The sequence below is a fragment of the Sinocyclocheilus grahami genome, unplaced genomic scaffold, assembly GCF_001515645.1.
Source record: "Sinocyclocheilus grahami isolate Dianchi unplaced genomic scaffold, SAMN03320097.WGS_v1.1 scaffold126.1, whole genome shotgun sequence".
Lineage (NCBI taxonomy): Eukaryota > Metazoa > Chordata > Actinopteri > Cypriniformes > Cyprinidae > Sinocyclocheilus > Sinocyclocheilus grahami.
The window spans coordinates 5,124,331-5,140,730 of record NW_015505305.1 but is presented as its reverse complement, the minus strand read 5'-3'; the positions used below and the strand labels follow the sequence as shown (position 1 = coordinate 5,140,730).

The 16,400-nt window shown below is 36.1% G+C and overlaps 2 protein-coding genes across 2 annotated transcripts in view; one reads left to right on the top strand and one right to left on the bottom strand.

Moving 5' to 3' along the window:
• Nucleotides 1–14,615, bottom strand: part of cnbd1 (cyclic nucleotide binding domain containing 1) — a 59,654-nt gene extending 45,039 nt beyond the window's left edge. Inside the window, exons 1-5 of the mRNA XM_016279027.1 lie at nt 14,579–14,615; nt 14,226–14,264; nt 13,929–13,983; nt 13,393–13,494; nt 8,860–8,979 (exon numbers count right to left, since the gene is read on the bottom strand). Coding sequence (XP_016134513.1) covers nt 8,860–8,979; nt 13,393–13,494; nt 13,929–13,983; nt 14,226–14,247 — 299 coding nt within the window. The 5' untranslated portion in view covers nt 14,248–14,264; nt 14,579–14,615. The remainder of the gene's footprint in view (nt 1–8,859; nt 8,980–13,392; nt 13,495–13,928; nt 13,984–14,225; nt 14,265–14,578) is intronic.
• Nucleotides 14,616–14,890: 275 nt separating this feature from the next.
• The window catches only part of LOC107590319 (cyclic nucleotide-gated cation channel beta-3-like), a 13,637-nt gene continuing 12,127 nt past the window's right edge, over nt 14,891–16,400 (top strand). The window contains exon 1 of the mRNA XM_016279026.1: nt 14,891–14,950. The gene's annotated coding sequence lies outside the window, so the exon portion shown is untranslated. The remainder of the gene's footprint in view (nt 14,951–16,400) is intronic.

Genomic DNA, 16,400 nt, shown 5'->3' with positions numbered 1-16,400 from the left:
GCACGAGTTACCACCTCCAAAAGCTCCTCATACTGGGGCGATTGAGGGGGCGAATCCTCGTCGACGCCCACCACATCAACCTCCTCGGAGGAAGACAGGCGGAGCGCCGAGCTCGCTCCCCGGGGGGAAGTAATCGCAGAACGGGCTTCCGATCCCGGTGAGCGAGCGCCGGATCTGGCGGGTGAGGAAGAAGATAGGGACTCGCCCGTCTCCATTCCCTCCGCCAGTTCCAGCTGCGAACCCCACGAGCGCAATCGCCGCTCCGCCTCGGCGGAAGCGGGACCCGCGCCGCGGGGAACGCTTGTGAAGGCACCCTCCGCAAAGAGTGCCTTTCGGGAGCGGAGAACATGCATGGGAAGACGCTCACAATCCGGGCAGTCAGCCCTCTCAAGAGCTGACTCAGCATTTTCCGCTCCCAGGCAGACAACGCACAAACTGTGTGTGTCCGCACCCGTAATGAAACGCGGGCAGGGAGGAACACACAATTTGAAACGCTGGCTGCCTTCGCCCCTACTCAGATGGTGTTTTTTTTCATGTGCTTTAGACATTTCTATATGTTTCTATGGGACAGACAACACCAAATAAGACTCACAACTGACACACACACAGAGCACTTGCTGAATGACAAAAAGCTGGCGTTGGTCTCACCGCACGTGCTTTTATAGCTTCCTGGTCATTACGTCACCCGCTGTGACGTCTCGCCCATCTATTGGTCTGATTACACATGAGTTTCAGAGCCCGTCACGCTGAAGGGTGTTCCCCTAGCGTTTTCCGACGCAGCGTCTCGTTCCTGAAGAGGAACATTTGGTTTTCAGGATCCTTCTCTCCTTAGCCCTGTTGCCATTAAATCGCTTTTTTTTTTTGCCTTCAATGCAGGACGGATCATTTAAGAGTTGGTCCAACAAGGGGATAAAATGTTTCAAGGATTTATTTATTGATCATTTATTTGCTTCTTTTGAACAGTTAACGTTACGTTTTGGTCTTACTAAGTCAGATTTCTTTAGAGTTTTAGGCATTATGTTAAGTCACTTGTATCAGACTTTCCAGTGATGCCTTCTGAAAATCCTTTGGATAATTTCTTTTCATGTAACATATTAGCCAAGGGTTCAATTTCCATTATTTATAATTGAATGACCAATCTGGCATCTTCCTCTCTTAATAACATTAAGAGAGCTTGGGAGGAAGACCTTGACAGACCACTTTCTGAAGACACAAGGAACTGTGTTCTTAAGCAGGTCCATGCATCGTCAATGTGTGCTCGGCATTCACTTATACAGTTCAAAGTAGTACACAGAGCACATATATCCAAAGTTAAACTAGCTCAAATGTTTCCTGGTACTAGCCCCATATGCAATAGATGTAAATGTGATGAGGGATCACTAATTCACATGTTCTGGACATGCCCCAAATTAGAGCGTTTCTGGCGATCAATATTTCACACCCTTTCAGAGGTTCTTAAGCACAGTTTAGAGCCAGAACCTCTGGTGGCATTATTTGGAGTAGCTCCAGAGGAGTCATGGCTGGCAGCATCTATGTGTAAAGTCCTTGCTTTCTCCTCCTTGTTTGCACGTAGAGCAATACAATTAAAGTGGAAAGATCCCAAGTTCCCACCCACCCATACTCAATGGATTAGAGATATAATGTCTTGTCTCTGCCTCGAAAAAAATCAGGTATTCACCAAAAGAAAAACAACTTTTTAAGATGTGGCACCCTTTTATTGACTATGTTGATAAGTCTGTTTAATTTTTTCTCCTTTTCTTTTTGTAATGTATTTAATTTATTATTATTCCCCCCTTTTTTTCTCTCATGCGAGTGTATGTGCATGTATCTCTTTTTATATATGGTTGGAGGTTGATTTATGTTGGCACGTGTATATATATATATATATGCTCGGTTCTTCTACTTACAATTCCTATCTGAATTAATGGACAGTATGGATGCTACTCTAGATGTTTGATGGTGAGGGTCGGGGGATTGTTGTATGAAATAAAAAAAAACTTTGAAAGAAAATACCCTCTTTTGCACTCCACAGAAAAAAAACAAAATAAGTAAATAATATTTTTTTGGATGAACTATCACTTTAACCATCTTAGAAACTGATTCGCTAGCAGACAAACACTTACCGGTTGTCATACTGCAGTTAAACAGCCTGTTGGGGACACTGCTATAGCGAACAAAATAGAAGGACCATTAAGTTTGAGAGAACTAAACAAGTACAGTTTTTATAACAGTTAGTTGGATCTTTGTGATTTTGCTTAATTGAAATCCACCAACCATAGCTTGGCTGTCATCATGGACGTGTGAGAGAGAAAGAAAAGAAGGGATCTGTTTCCTCACATATAGCAGCTGTCAGAAGTCTCAGTTTTGCAGCTGGTTCTGAGGTTCTCCTGCTAACAGCCAAAGAGTCCCGAATCCTGACAAAACAAGAGCTCAAGCACAAATTATAACTGTCAGAACTGTTAAATAAGACTCCTCAGCCAACACGTGTGTATGTCATCAAAACTGGGAATGTTTTTTTGGACCAAAACACCACTCTGTGAAAACACAACCCTTTCACATGCATAGCCGGAGATTCTGCTAAATGGAAAAACTTAAATCGTTGTGTAAGAAAAACAAAACAAAACTCATAAACATTTCAGGCACAGTGAGATGGTTTGTCAGAGGCACCCTGTAGGGATCAATCATTCTTCTAAATTTCTGCTATAAAACCATATTATAAATCAAAGACAGTGAAATAAGTGTGCTGCTTTCTGCTTTGCTTTTGTTTGGGCCAATTGCTCACCAACAATTTCAGTAAAATGTTATTACTCAAAGGTTGCGCTTTAATAGCTCATAAACTTTCACTTGGTGTTAAAAAATAAAATAATAATAATAATAATAATAATAATAAAACAAAAACGTTATGTGGTAGCATCTAAATTAACTGGTTTGATTTTAGTATAGCATTATTTTAGTGTTATGTATTTACTATTACAGCATTTATTAACATTTTGCAATATATTTTATTTTTCTGTTTTTACGTTAAGTTTTAGTAATTTTGTTAGGTGCTTTTGTTGTTTTTATTAGTTTGATTTTCTTTTATTTCTAAACAGCATTCATTTTTAATTCAGTTTTAGTCAGTTTAGTATTTTGCAAATCTGATCACATAAGTAAAGATTTTAGATCAAATATAAATGTCTTACCTTTAATTGCAGACTTTGGCGTATCGGGCTCACATTTGAAGACAGTTGGGAGATGTTGTTGAAATCTTTTTTAAAACTCTTGAGAAAACAAATTAGATTTTCGGGGGCTGTTTCTCAGTAGAAAAATCTGATGAAGCAAAAGTCTCCATTTGCTCTCCATTTAATCTCATCAGAGATATTAGATAGAGCTTATTTGTGATTTTTCTTTCCTACAAGCTGTACTCTTGACATGAAAACAACATAATCAGACGAGTCTTTTAAGTAATAACCTAGAAACAAACACTCAAAATACCTTGTTTAGATTAAACCTAGTTAAGTCAATGAGTTCATTTATTCAGCTTTGGGACAAATAAACCATTTAGGTGTTTGTGTTTTCTGTTCTCAAGCTTGGCAACAAGGGAGTTTGGTCCAAAGCTCCAAGCCTTGATTGACATGCCCAGAATTGGACTTTCCCTTCTTCCCAATCCCATTCAACCTCTCCAATGATGATGATGAAGTTTCCACTGCAGCTGTTGTTATACTCAGAGTTGCTCTGGTAAGAAACCTCACTCCTCCAGTAAAGAGATTTACCAGTGCACTTATCCCCTGACTCCATCACTCAGAACCGTCAGCGATACCATTTGCGAACAGCACCTGATCCTGGCCATATTTCCAGAAAAAAAAACAAAAAAAAACAATCTGCTTAATTTCTTTCTAGCGCTACTTTCCCACAGCGAAGAGTATGAAATCCTGGGTGTTTCTAGTTTCTTAATGTCACAAAATATTATATCTGATCATAAATGTCTTCTGAAAGAAGAAACTGATCCACAGCAACAGATTATGATCTACATGCAAATCCCCAAAGTCTGACGAATTTATTTTCTGGCACAGGTAGGTTATTATTATTATTATTATTATTTCTGACACAGGGTTGTCAGATTGAGCACACGCAACAGAAACGAGCACAATTAATAATAAAAGGTGACGGGTCTGATACACACTAAGTTGACGAGTTGATTTATCCATATGTCACAGAGCTTTTTAGATGGTTGCTGAGAATTTTTAGGTAGGATAGAATCTAATCTCGGTCTCAGTTTGTTTGCTGGCTTCCATGGCTGCAATACGCTGGGTTTTCCAGCAACTGGCAACCCAGATGTCAACTACTTTCCAACACGGAACACACACTTTCAAATAGAATAACTGGTTATAGCATTGTTTTTCAGAGAAACAAGTATGTGAACTTAGCATGTTTCTTAAATATCTGCAAGCATTATGGTATTTTTATGTTTTGTACAGTCAAAAAAATTACATACAGCACCTTTACGCTCATAAAATGTTTTTTCCAATAGGGCACACCAGGAACCATTGGACTGAAATAAGGCATGTAAGCCCGGCCAATCATTGTCTCCGCACACAAAAGCCTCAGAGCTTTCCAAATGATCTCAACTTTAAGAAAACACCATAAAACTAAACATTTCACATGACATACACATCTGAACTGTATTGGATGACAATCACGCCTGTTGGCTGAATATATAGATGGTGACAGATGTTAAATTGCACTTTGAAATGTTAATAGATGTGAAAAACTGTTTGAATGAGGAGATGGTTTTAAATATTTTGCTCTGTGTTAAATGATATGTAACTTATCTATTTTACTATTATTATTATTGTTAAATATATTTAACAAATATATTTTATTATTGTTATTATTATTTTTACACAGAACCTGATAAGATAATAAAATGAGTTTCCAATTATTAGAAATATTTAATGCTTATTTTTTAATGGTATCATGAACTAATAGTTAACATCACAACATGATTTACATTTCTTTCATCTAGGTAAATATTCCTTTTTTAGTTGTGCATTCTTAATTTTCATTCATAATACATTGTTTATATATAACTATAAATGCTATAAAAAACTATTGTTTTGAAAAAAATTTAAATTAACATTTCCCTAGAGTAATAAATGGTGTAAAGATATTGTTCATTGTTAGTTCATGATACCCAACGCACTGGTTGAACAAATTAAACCATATATATATATATATATATATATATATATATATATATATATATATACACACACACACACACACACACACACACACACAATTAGAGTTTCAGGTAACACTGAAAACTTTTCTGGGTCAAAGTGTTTCTCTGTCCAGCACACATCCCCAGGAAACACAGGAGGAGGATTGTGGGAAAGGGTGAAGTCTTGAGGAGGGGTCAAAGCACTGAAACACAGAGCAAAATAAATACATGAACTATAATAAAAATGCAGTCAGAAAGTGCACACAAAGCAGGTTGTGCTGGCCGGCTTCCTTCATCAAATAAGCTGAACATCTTCCGCTGGTTCCTGGAGCAGCCCTCCCCCCCATTACTGCCCTGCTCTGACTGTTACAATGGCCTCCTGGACGTGGAGCTACATGGGCAAAGCCAGCGCGGGGGGAAGCCAAGCACTTCCTGCCTCCAGAGCTGGCAGAGAGACAAGCTCTCACGGGAACAGTGTGCAAGAGCAGGAAGTGTGTGTGTATGTGTTGCCAGCACAGTTGGTCCAGCTCCCCATGAGACCTGGATGGGGAAAACTGGCTTCACAACAAGAGCAGATGTAAAGAAACACTAGACAACAAACCCATATAGGTTAGTGTATGTACACACACCAGGTCAATGGATGCCCTTCAGATGGATTCAAAATGTACTTAGAAGAGGTGAGCAATGACATTGAGGTGCAATGATGATTACAAATAAAAGTCCATGTTACAGTTAAACCCCATTTTACTTCTAAAATCTGACATATCGAAGAGGATATTCAACATTCAAAGAGATGTATAATTATGAAAGCTACTCACATTCACAAATTAAGCGATTTGAAATCTGCCATCTTTGCTCACGGGCACTCAGTTCCACATCTAAGTTGTTATGAGACTAATCAACTGAGGTGCAATTGTCAAGTGACTAATCACTCTGGAACCACCAGAAGATTACATCATGACAACACTTTAATGGTTGATGGCACTATAATGAATTAATACATTTCCAGACCCTTCACTTGTGACTATGCCTAGCTGTGATGTCAAAGGAGGCAGACAAAAAAAATCCAAAGAGGTCCATGTCAATCTGTTAAGTATATTAATTATTATTTATAAACAATAACAATAATAAGAAAAAGTTTTTTTTAATTATTATAATATTTAAATTATTCAATTTCAATTATATTATACATTCAATTATACATATTATATATTTAATTAATTATTTTATTATTATGTGCACACATTTTGGAATAAGACTTTTTTTTTTCATCACACGATCCTTCAGAAATCATTCCAATACGCTTATTTGGTGCTCAATGAACATTTCTTATTATTATAATTGTTGAAAACCGCTGAATCATCCAGTTCAGCAGTTGAAAATGGCTTCATATTTTTGAGGAAACCGTTATACTCTTTCCGTGAGACTCTTTGATTAACAGAAAGTTCAGCATTTATGTGAAATAGAAACCATTAATGTCATTATAAATGTCTTTATTGTCACTTTTGATCCATGTAATGTTTCCTTTTTGATTAAAAGTTTTTTTTTTATCTTACTCATAACTTTTAAAAGACAGTGTATTGTGGTTTCCACAATAATATTAAGCAGCACAACTGTTTTCAACATTGATAATAAGAAATCAGCATATTATAATGATTTCTGAAGGATCATGTGACACTGAAGACTGGAGTAATGATAGCGAAAATGTAAAATTTCACAATATTGATGTTTTTATAAAATTTTAAATTGTTAAAAAAAAAATTATTCATTTTATAAAAATAAAAAAACACAGCCTTGGTTATAGGATATAACCACATCGTAGGATGAATAAAAAAAAATGAAAAAGAAAATAAAGCCATCAGCATAACTTACTATAAAACAAAATGTTTGCTATTTTGCTTGCTTGGAAAAAAATGACTATTGGGTCTAAATTTCAATGGGGAAGTCGTGGCCTAATGGTTAGAGAGTCTCGTACCGGCAGGAATTGTAGGTGGGGGGAGTGAATGTACAGCGCTCTCTCCCACCTTCAATACCACGACTGAGGTGCCCTTGAGCAAGACACCGAACCCCCAACTGCTCCCCGGGCGCCGCAGCATAAATGGCTGCCCACTGCTCTGGGTGTGTGTTCACAGTGTGTGTGTTCACTGCTGTGTGTGTGCACTTTGAATGGGTAAATGCAGAGCACTAATTGCGAGTATGGGTCACCATACTTGGCCATATGTCACGTCACTTATATCACTTATATAAATGGTGTAGTTATGATATCTACCAGCAGGGGCTGATTATGAAACAGGAAATTCAATGAGTACACCACAGGCTGGCCCTTGATTTTATCCATCTGGGATAGATTGGATTGTGGCCATGAAATACGAGTGTTGAAATGTAAGGGCATATCATTCAAAATCAAAGCATGTTATTGCTTTTTCATTGAAAGACAAGGTATTTTTTTCTTTTTAGAATAAAATGCACTTCAGAGCCATACACACAGAGACCAGCAATGCCCTTAAAAAAAAGTAACAGGGTAAATTTTGATTTCATGTTGACTTTAAACCAAATCAGTGTTTTGTTTACCTTTAAAACAAAGCCTTGGGCCCTCATTCATCATTTGATACTGATTCCTGTGAAACTGCCAAGTGTCTATCGCTGTGGGCTTGAGATTATTTGCCCTTTATAATCTCATTTCCACATGGCTGAGATTCTTTCACAATACAGTTCGCTGAATGTCACAAGGCAGAACCTCACAGGGACGAGACGATTTCATCTCCCAAATCGAATAAAATCATGACCTATTTCTCTTATCCAGCTCACATCTTTCAAACAAATTCCCCCAGTGGCAATTGGCATACACGACCCAGATATCTAGAGGCAGAGCTGGGGAGAAAAAACCCGTGAAGACATGACAAAGCCCAAGGAACCGTCTACAAGGGCCTCGGAAAGCCCCGTAGGTAATGTCACTACAAATGCAAAATGGGTATCACAGAAAGTTCTCCTTCGAGCTGCCCGTGCATGAAGCTTTCTGTATGTGATCCATGTTACTCAGCTGTAATATGGCACATTAAAGCACAAATGTTCCCTTGTCATAACTAAGCATGCAAAGCACAAAGTAGTAAGGCAATCCAAGAGAAATGCTTTGCCAACCAAAGAAATTCTGGGATGCATGTAGCTTTGAGCAGAAATAAGTCATGATTGTTTGACATGCTGACAAGGTGTTACACTGCCCTCTGTTGGAAGATGCAAACACTACATGTTGAGCAGTCAAGTTGTGAATTGTATCACCTCATGTTATAAATTACAAACAGTGTTGGTCTAATAATAATAACTGGTTGAGAGAGAATGAATGCAGTCAACAGACTTGACACATTCCACAATTCTCATTAGCGTAATGCATATGGATGTATTTAATTCTCATCTGTAATGCAGTAAAAAAAAAAATTTGCATGAAAGTAATGAGAACTGCAGGAGAAAATGTGCTCATTTAAATTAGTTTTTGAGTCTGAAATGTGGCCTTTTTGACAGATTTAATGAGATTCATACCAACAGATTCAAACCAGGCCTGAAAAAACATATAAATGTGTGTTTTATATCAGTCATTTTGTATCATCAATATGTCCAGAGGGTCTTTAAACTACCCACAAAGAACACTTAGTCATACTTACAATTTCTTAAGGGCTTTGATCACATGATTCATGAGTGATTCCTGAGCCAGTTTTCCATGTGGCTGATGTCTGCTGACCTCCTGGACGGACTCATATACTCTCAGCTTCACTGGAGATTGGCTGCCCAGAGGAATAGAGAAGATCAGATGATTCTCATAAAGTTTATATCCATCATTTGCCAATACCAAAGTTTGTGTTGTTGAAACAGAATGTAATAAATGAGGATACTCATGATGAAATGTAGTTTATCACTTTTGGACTGCAAGAAATAAAAAGAGATGTTATATTATACTATAAGTGATTGCATGACAAAACTTCAAACATCCAAACTGAGCATCTGCACCTGAAGAAAATATCTTAAAGGAACAGGTCACACAAAAATGAAAATTTGTTGATCAGTCAGGTCATCGAAGATGTAGATGATTGTTTGTTCATCAGAACAGGTTTAGAGAAATTTTGCATTACATCATTTGCTCACCAATTGATCATCTGCAGTGAATGGGTGCCGTCAGAATGAGAGTCCAAACAGCTGATTAAAACGTTACAATCTACAAGTAATCCACAACAATTCCAGTCCATCAATTAATGTGTCTTGTGAAGTGAAAGCTGTATGTTTGTAATAAATTCATCAAGACGTTTTTAGTGTCAAATCAAAATACCAGTCCACAATCCATAACAACTCTTCCTCCAGTGAAAAAAGTCCATCCCCTGTAGTCCTCTCACATCAAAATCCACCAACATATGCGTTAAGAACTGATTTGGACCATTTCATTTGTAAACAGTGCTTGATCTATGCATATTTCTTTCCAGATTCAGCCAAGACAACTTTTTCACTGGATAAAGCAATATTATGGTTAGAGGACTCATATTTTAGCCGGAAGCAATGGCTCAAAATTAAAAACGACTTATTGATGAATTTGTTTCTAACAAACACACAGGTTTTCACTTCACAAGTGGATTACTTGTGGATTAATGTGATGTTTTTATCAGCTGTTTGGACTCATTCTGACGGCACCCATTCACTGCAGAGGATCCATTGGTGAGCAAGTGATGTAATGCTAAATTTCTATAAATCTGTTCAGATGAAGAAACAAACTCAGCTACATCTTGGATGGCCTGAGGGTGTGTAAATTTCAGCAAATTTAATTTTTGGGTGAACTATTCCTTTAAGAAACAAATGTATTTAAACATCTTATTAAATCATAAAAACTTTATCTAAAGTCTTCTGCCTAAGTGTTTGAAATTAGTTTTGTTGACAAATATAAATTGTCCTTATAAATACACTTTGTTCATATTTTAATTTATTTTGTTCATATATAACCTAAGGTATATACTGTATGTTCAAATATAAGACATAATTTCCATACTTCAACTGGAGTGATTTCATAGTTTTAATGACCTTATTATTATTATAAAATGTGGGGAAAAGTAATAATAAAGAATGAGTAGGTGTGTCCGGACTTTTGATTGATAGTTTAACTGAAAAGCACAGCCACATTAAGTAGTGCATTCAATCAGAATTACCTTAACCGCAGTCCTAAAGTTGATTTACAAGATAATCACTCACTATTTTTCATTTTAACCAATCCTTAAATAACCCTTCTTTGTGAATGCTATTCAAGACACCCGATTCCAACTGGGAGCCGATCTATATTCCAGCCAATTAGAGCCATGACTCATATGTCACTACCCACAAGAACATTCATTTTTGCTGCTCCAGCAAGCTGTTGAGAGGACTGTAAACATTACTCAGAACATCTCTGAGTGGGACTACAGTGAGATTGAAATGACTGACAGGTCCTCAGCTTCTGCATCATGCCCCTGCAGGAGTGCGGCCCACGTGTCTTTTATTATAAAGCACTTCCTGTTGGTGACTTTTCACTCAACAAGATACGACTTTTCAAAAAGACACAAGGGCAATTTTTAGAATAATGATGCAGGTTTGACGTAAAGGCTAAAACAGCTCCAGCACACTCTTAGCAGCAAAGTTACACTACAATAGAGTTTTGCATCCCCTGTAGTCCTCTCACATCAAAATCCACCAACATATGCGTTAAGAACTGATTTGGACCATTTCATTTGTAAACAGTGCTTGATCTATGCATATTTCTTTCCAGATTCAGCCAAGACAACTTTTTCACTGGATAAAGCAATATTATGGTTAGAGGACTCATATTTTAGCCGGAAGCAATGGCTCAAAATTAAAAACGACTTATTGATGAATTTGTTTCTAACAAACACACAGGTTTTCACTTCACAAGTGGATTACTTGTGGATTAATGTGATGTTTTTATCAGCTGTTTGGACTCATTCTGACGGCACCCATTCACTGCAGAGGATCCATTGGTGAGCAAGTGATGTAATGCTAAATTTCTATAAATCTGTTCAGATGAAGAAACAAACTCAGCTACATCTTGGATGGCCTGAGGGTGTGTAAATTTCAGCAAATTTAATTTTTGGGTGAACTATTCCTTTAAGAAACAAATGTATTTAAACATCTTATTAAATCATAAAAACTTTATCTAAAGTCTTCTGCCTAAGTGTTTGAAATTAGTTTTGTTGACAAATAATAAATACACTTTGTTCATATTTTAATTTATTTTGTTCATATATAACCTAAGGTATATACTGTATGTTCAAATATAAGACATAATTTCCATACTTCAACTGGAGTGATTTCATAGCTTTAATGACCTTATTATTATTATAAAATGTGGGGAAAAGTAATAATAAAGAATGAGTAGGTGTGTCCGGACTTTTGATTGATAGTTTAACTGAAAAGCACAGCCACATTAAGTAGTGCATTCAATCAGAATTACCTTAACCGCAGTCCTAAAGTTGATTTACAAGATAATCACTCACTATTTTTCATTTTAACCAATCCTTAAATAACCCTTCTTTGTGAATGCTATTCAAGACACCCGATTCCAACTGGGAGCCGATCTATATTCCAGCCAATTAGAGCCATGACTCATATGTCACTACCCACAAGAACATTCATTTTTGCTGCTCCAGCAAGCTGTTGAGAGGACTGTAAACATTACTCAGAACATCTCTGAGTGGGACTACAGTGAGATTGAAATGACTGACAGGTCCTCAGCTTCTGCATCATGCCCCTGCAGGAGTGCGGCCCACGTGTCTTTTATTATAAAGCACTTCCTGTTGGTGACTTTTCACTCAACAAGATACGACTTTTCAAAAAGACACAAGGGCAATTTTTAGAATAATGATGCAGGTTTGACGTAAAGGCTAAAACAGCTCCAGCACACTCTTAGCAGCAAAGTTACACTACAATAGAGTTTTGTTCATTTGTTTATTCCCAAGAGGTAAAAGCTAGTAATATTGCAAATGAATACTGATTCAGAAGCCTGCTAGAAGCACCTTCCATTTTGATTTTAATATACACAACTGTTCTAGATTGAGGTCAGTAATATATATTTTTTTTTTTAAGAAATTCGTTTTTTTCAGCAAGGACACATTAAATTGATCAAAAGTGACAGTAAAGACATTAATAATGTTACAAAATATATATTTTTTAATGCTGTTCTTTTAAAATGTCTATTTATCAAAGAATTCCTGAAAAAAAATCCTGGTTCAGGTTTTTACAGTTAACTCAAATTAAAAGTAAAACTAAAAAAAAAAAATATTTTGTCACTTAAAATCAATGGTAACTGAATAATAGTTAAAAAGTTTAAGTTTTTAATATTTTATTTCAACTAGCTGGCAAAGCAACATTTCTCATATTCATTTAGTTTAACTTGATGTACTAAAATAACTAAAAAATCTGTAAAAAAAAAATATATATATATATATATATATACAGACATATATAAAAATAACAAAATTGCTATAACTTTAAAATTAGCATGAAGGCAGAAAATATAAATCTAATAAAAAAAATCTAATCTAACTCAAAATATTAAATAAAACTATACAATAGTATCTCTATAATATACTATAATATATACTATAATGATACTATAATAACACTGCCCTCAAAACTATTAAGCAGATTCAATATTAAATTAACAATATTGCTATATTTTTCATCAAATAAATCCAAGAGTCTCGAATCAAATAACTTACTTTCATGTGTTTATAAAGTACGTTTTAATTTGATTACATTACATTTGACCTGTGTACATGTTTCATTTATATCTAATCTAATTCTGAGCTTTACTAAGTTTACTTTGCTACAGTGTTTACTAAGTACTAAGTTTTGCAGCTGAGTAAACTACTTCTCAGGGTAAGAGGATTACACCATAACCTAAAAAACTGATCACAAACAGCTCGCCGAAACTAAGCAGGCATGATCTGCACTTTATTTTAGACAGAATTCCAATGAATATAGCGATTCTGCATTGGAAACAATAACGTCTGTCCTCAGACTTCCATGCAAAACTTACTTTTTCTTTACTTAGTGAAAGTTTGAACTAGTTTTAGTGGTCTGATCCCATAATACACACCATGATTACTAATTAGTACTGAGCAAAATATTTCAATATTTCAACTATTAAAGAAATAGTTACTCACATCCTAGTCTTGAGTTGTATTCTGGGTAAAATTGTCTGAGGGCGCAGGAATATTTCTTGATAAAGTTTCATGATTTTTTTATGAGTCTCTTCAGAACGGATACTGTGAAGAGAAGCAAAACATTTTATTTTTTTTATTACCATCTTGTTTATAAAATGGGATATTAAAACACCAGTTCAACAAGTTCAAAAGCAACTAAAACTACTGTGGCCGAGAGAGCTCAACGCGCTGCAAATAGAAAAAACACCAGCAAATTAAGAAAACAACTTCATCAATTTGACAACACACGTGCTGCAAATGCTCACAACACAACCAAACAAAGAAACGCGCAACAAATACAATTCTTTATTTGGTTGTGTTGTGAGCATTTACAGAGCGTTTCTTTATTTTTTTGCGTTGTGAGAATTTGCAGCACCAGTTTTCTTGATTTGCTGGTGCTTTTTCTATTTGCATGTGTTTTCTTAAGTTGCAGCGCGTTGAGCTCTCTCGGCCACCGTATAAAACATTCAAATTAGCAAATTAATGACCATTTCTATCTTTGATTTTGCTGGGTTAGCTGTGTGTAGTCAATGTCTGTGAGTCTTTGCTCAGCTGCGTTAAAAGTATAAAGTTGAGCAGATCAGTAACAACCAATTTTACAGAGCTAGAAATATTCAGTAAAGTAAAACAAATGTGACAACCAGCCCCGGTCTCCTTTATTGTGACTATGCAGTGTAAAATTACCATGTTGTTATTTACAAAAGCGAGCCAATACAACATAAACAATAGATAATATGTACAATACAACTGGCTCCTTACATTATTAAACTTGTTTATTTAAAATTTCTCTGTATCTGAACGTCGGTATGGGCGCATGGTTGTTTGAAGGGTCACTGCAGTAAATTATAGCATGAGGGTTCATTTGAACAGTTTGGCCTGTTGCTGTGCCTCATGGCAACAGTCATGTACTCATATTACAGACAGTACATGTTTATCATGTTAAGAGATCATTAAGAAAGCGTTATTATTAATATCTTATTAGGATAGCACGTCTCCAATCACGAAATAAAAGAGCGCGACGATATTACATCTCATATTTAGCAAGTTAATGCGGTACAAGTTGGCTAACAGTAAGCGTGAAGTTAATATTGAGTAACTTACATTTTAATGCAAAAATACTTGCAAACTAGTCCAAAGCGGAACTGACCGTCAAGCGTCCTGTTTTTGAACGAATGGAATGAGTGAATGACTCATTGAATCTCTCACAATGACATTTGTTTCGTTCCTAAATGAATCAGTGTTTTTGAACGATTCGGCGTTGGTTTAGCTCCAACCTTGATCAAACTCACCTGCCTGTAACTTTCTAGTGATTCTGAAGACAACTGATTAGCTTGCTCTTGTGTGTTGGAGCTAAACTCTGCAGGAAAGTGGACCTCAAGGACCAGAGTTGAGAACCCCTGCAGTATATAAACACACATCAGGGTTATTATTGTTAAAGGCACAAGCCGCCTCTGGTCCCACCCCGGCCTCGGTCTCTAGGTCGGCCCCTGCACCAACTCCTGCTCCGTCCCCTGCCAAGGTAGTTACTAATGCACTTTATGTCAAGGCGCCGGTCTGATCTGGGTTTGTTTATGTTGACCTGGTCTGTCTGGAGCACATGGCTGTCAGTTGGTAATTATGTTGCCATGTGCTCTATTGTCTATTTGTTACCCCGCCCATCTCGTTATCTTATCTCGTTAGGGGTACACCTGTGTCTAATCAGTAGTCACCCTTATATTCTCCTCTTGTTTTCTGTCCTGTGCCAGATCGAAATCTCTGCTCTGCTGAGTTAACCTGGCTCTTGTCGCTGTTGACTGTTATCCTGTTGGTCTAGCCTAGTCTTGCCTAGTTGCCTTAGCTTTTATTTTACTTTTGAGATAAGGGGTTTTCTTTTGCTCCAGCCAGTTAGTTTTGTGTTCGTTCTTTCCCTTCCCCTCTGCCCCCTACAGCCCCCATCTGCCCTGGCTGCTGGAGTTCCTCTCCCTCCCACCATCGCCACTCTCTGGTACTTGGAATTACTTGGAGAGCTGGACTGTCTCGTTGCTCGTGGACTGGTACTTGTGGCCATTTGCTCTGGAAACCCCCTTTTCCTAGAGACCTGCTGTTGAGCTGACTTTCTTTTCCCCGGACCTGGTTGGGATCTCCCCAGATTACCCTCTCAGACAGTGGCGTTGTTCCTGTTTGTGTTGAATCTCGAATAAATCCTTGTTATCCCTGCAACTGATTCCTCTTCCTTTACCACCCCTGACACTTTATGGAGATTTTTGCTGCTTTTTATCTCATGTACAGGTAACCAATTAGCAATGTTTTGCTAACTCCATATAAAATGTAGTAAACATTTCACCTATCATTTTAAATATGTGATTGAAAATTTAGCTTAAAAATAATGATAAATGCTACATATTATTTATTATATTAATAAATGCTTCATACAACATAGTGTAGTATGTGTATATAGTTGTATATACACAATGTGTATGTGTGTGCATATGTGTATATAGTATTTAATATAATAAATAATATGAAACAAGTATAATTATTTTGTCAGTGTTATTTTAGTATCATTGACATACTATTATAGTTGTATTTCTTTTTTTAAATTCAGTTTTAATTTTAATTTTAGTTACTTTTTTGTAATTTGGTAATATGTTTTTTTTATTACCATATTATATATTTTTATTATTTATAGTTTTTTTTAAATATGTCTATAAAGTCTAAATATGTCTAAAATATATTATTTTTTTATTTCAGTTTTAGTTTTACTTATTTGTGTACAGTTAAACTAAATGAAAATGAGAAATGTTGCTTTGGCAGATATAGCTGTTTTTTACAGTAAAACATTTTTTTAAAAATGTTAAAAAAAATTTTTTACAGTTCATAAAAATGTGTAAATGAAGATTTAGCCCAAAAATGGCTCTATATATATATATATATATATATATATATATATATATATTATACATATAAAAATATAACATATAACAATATAT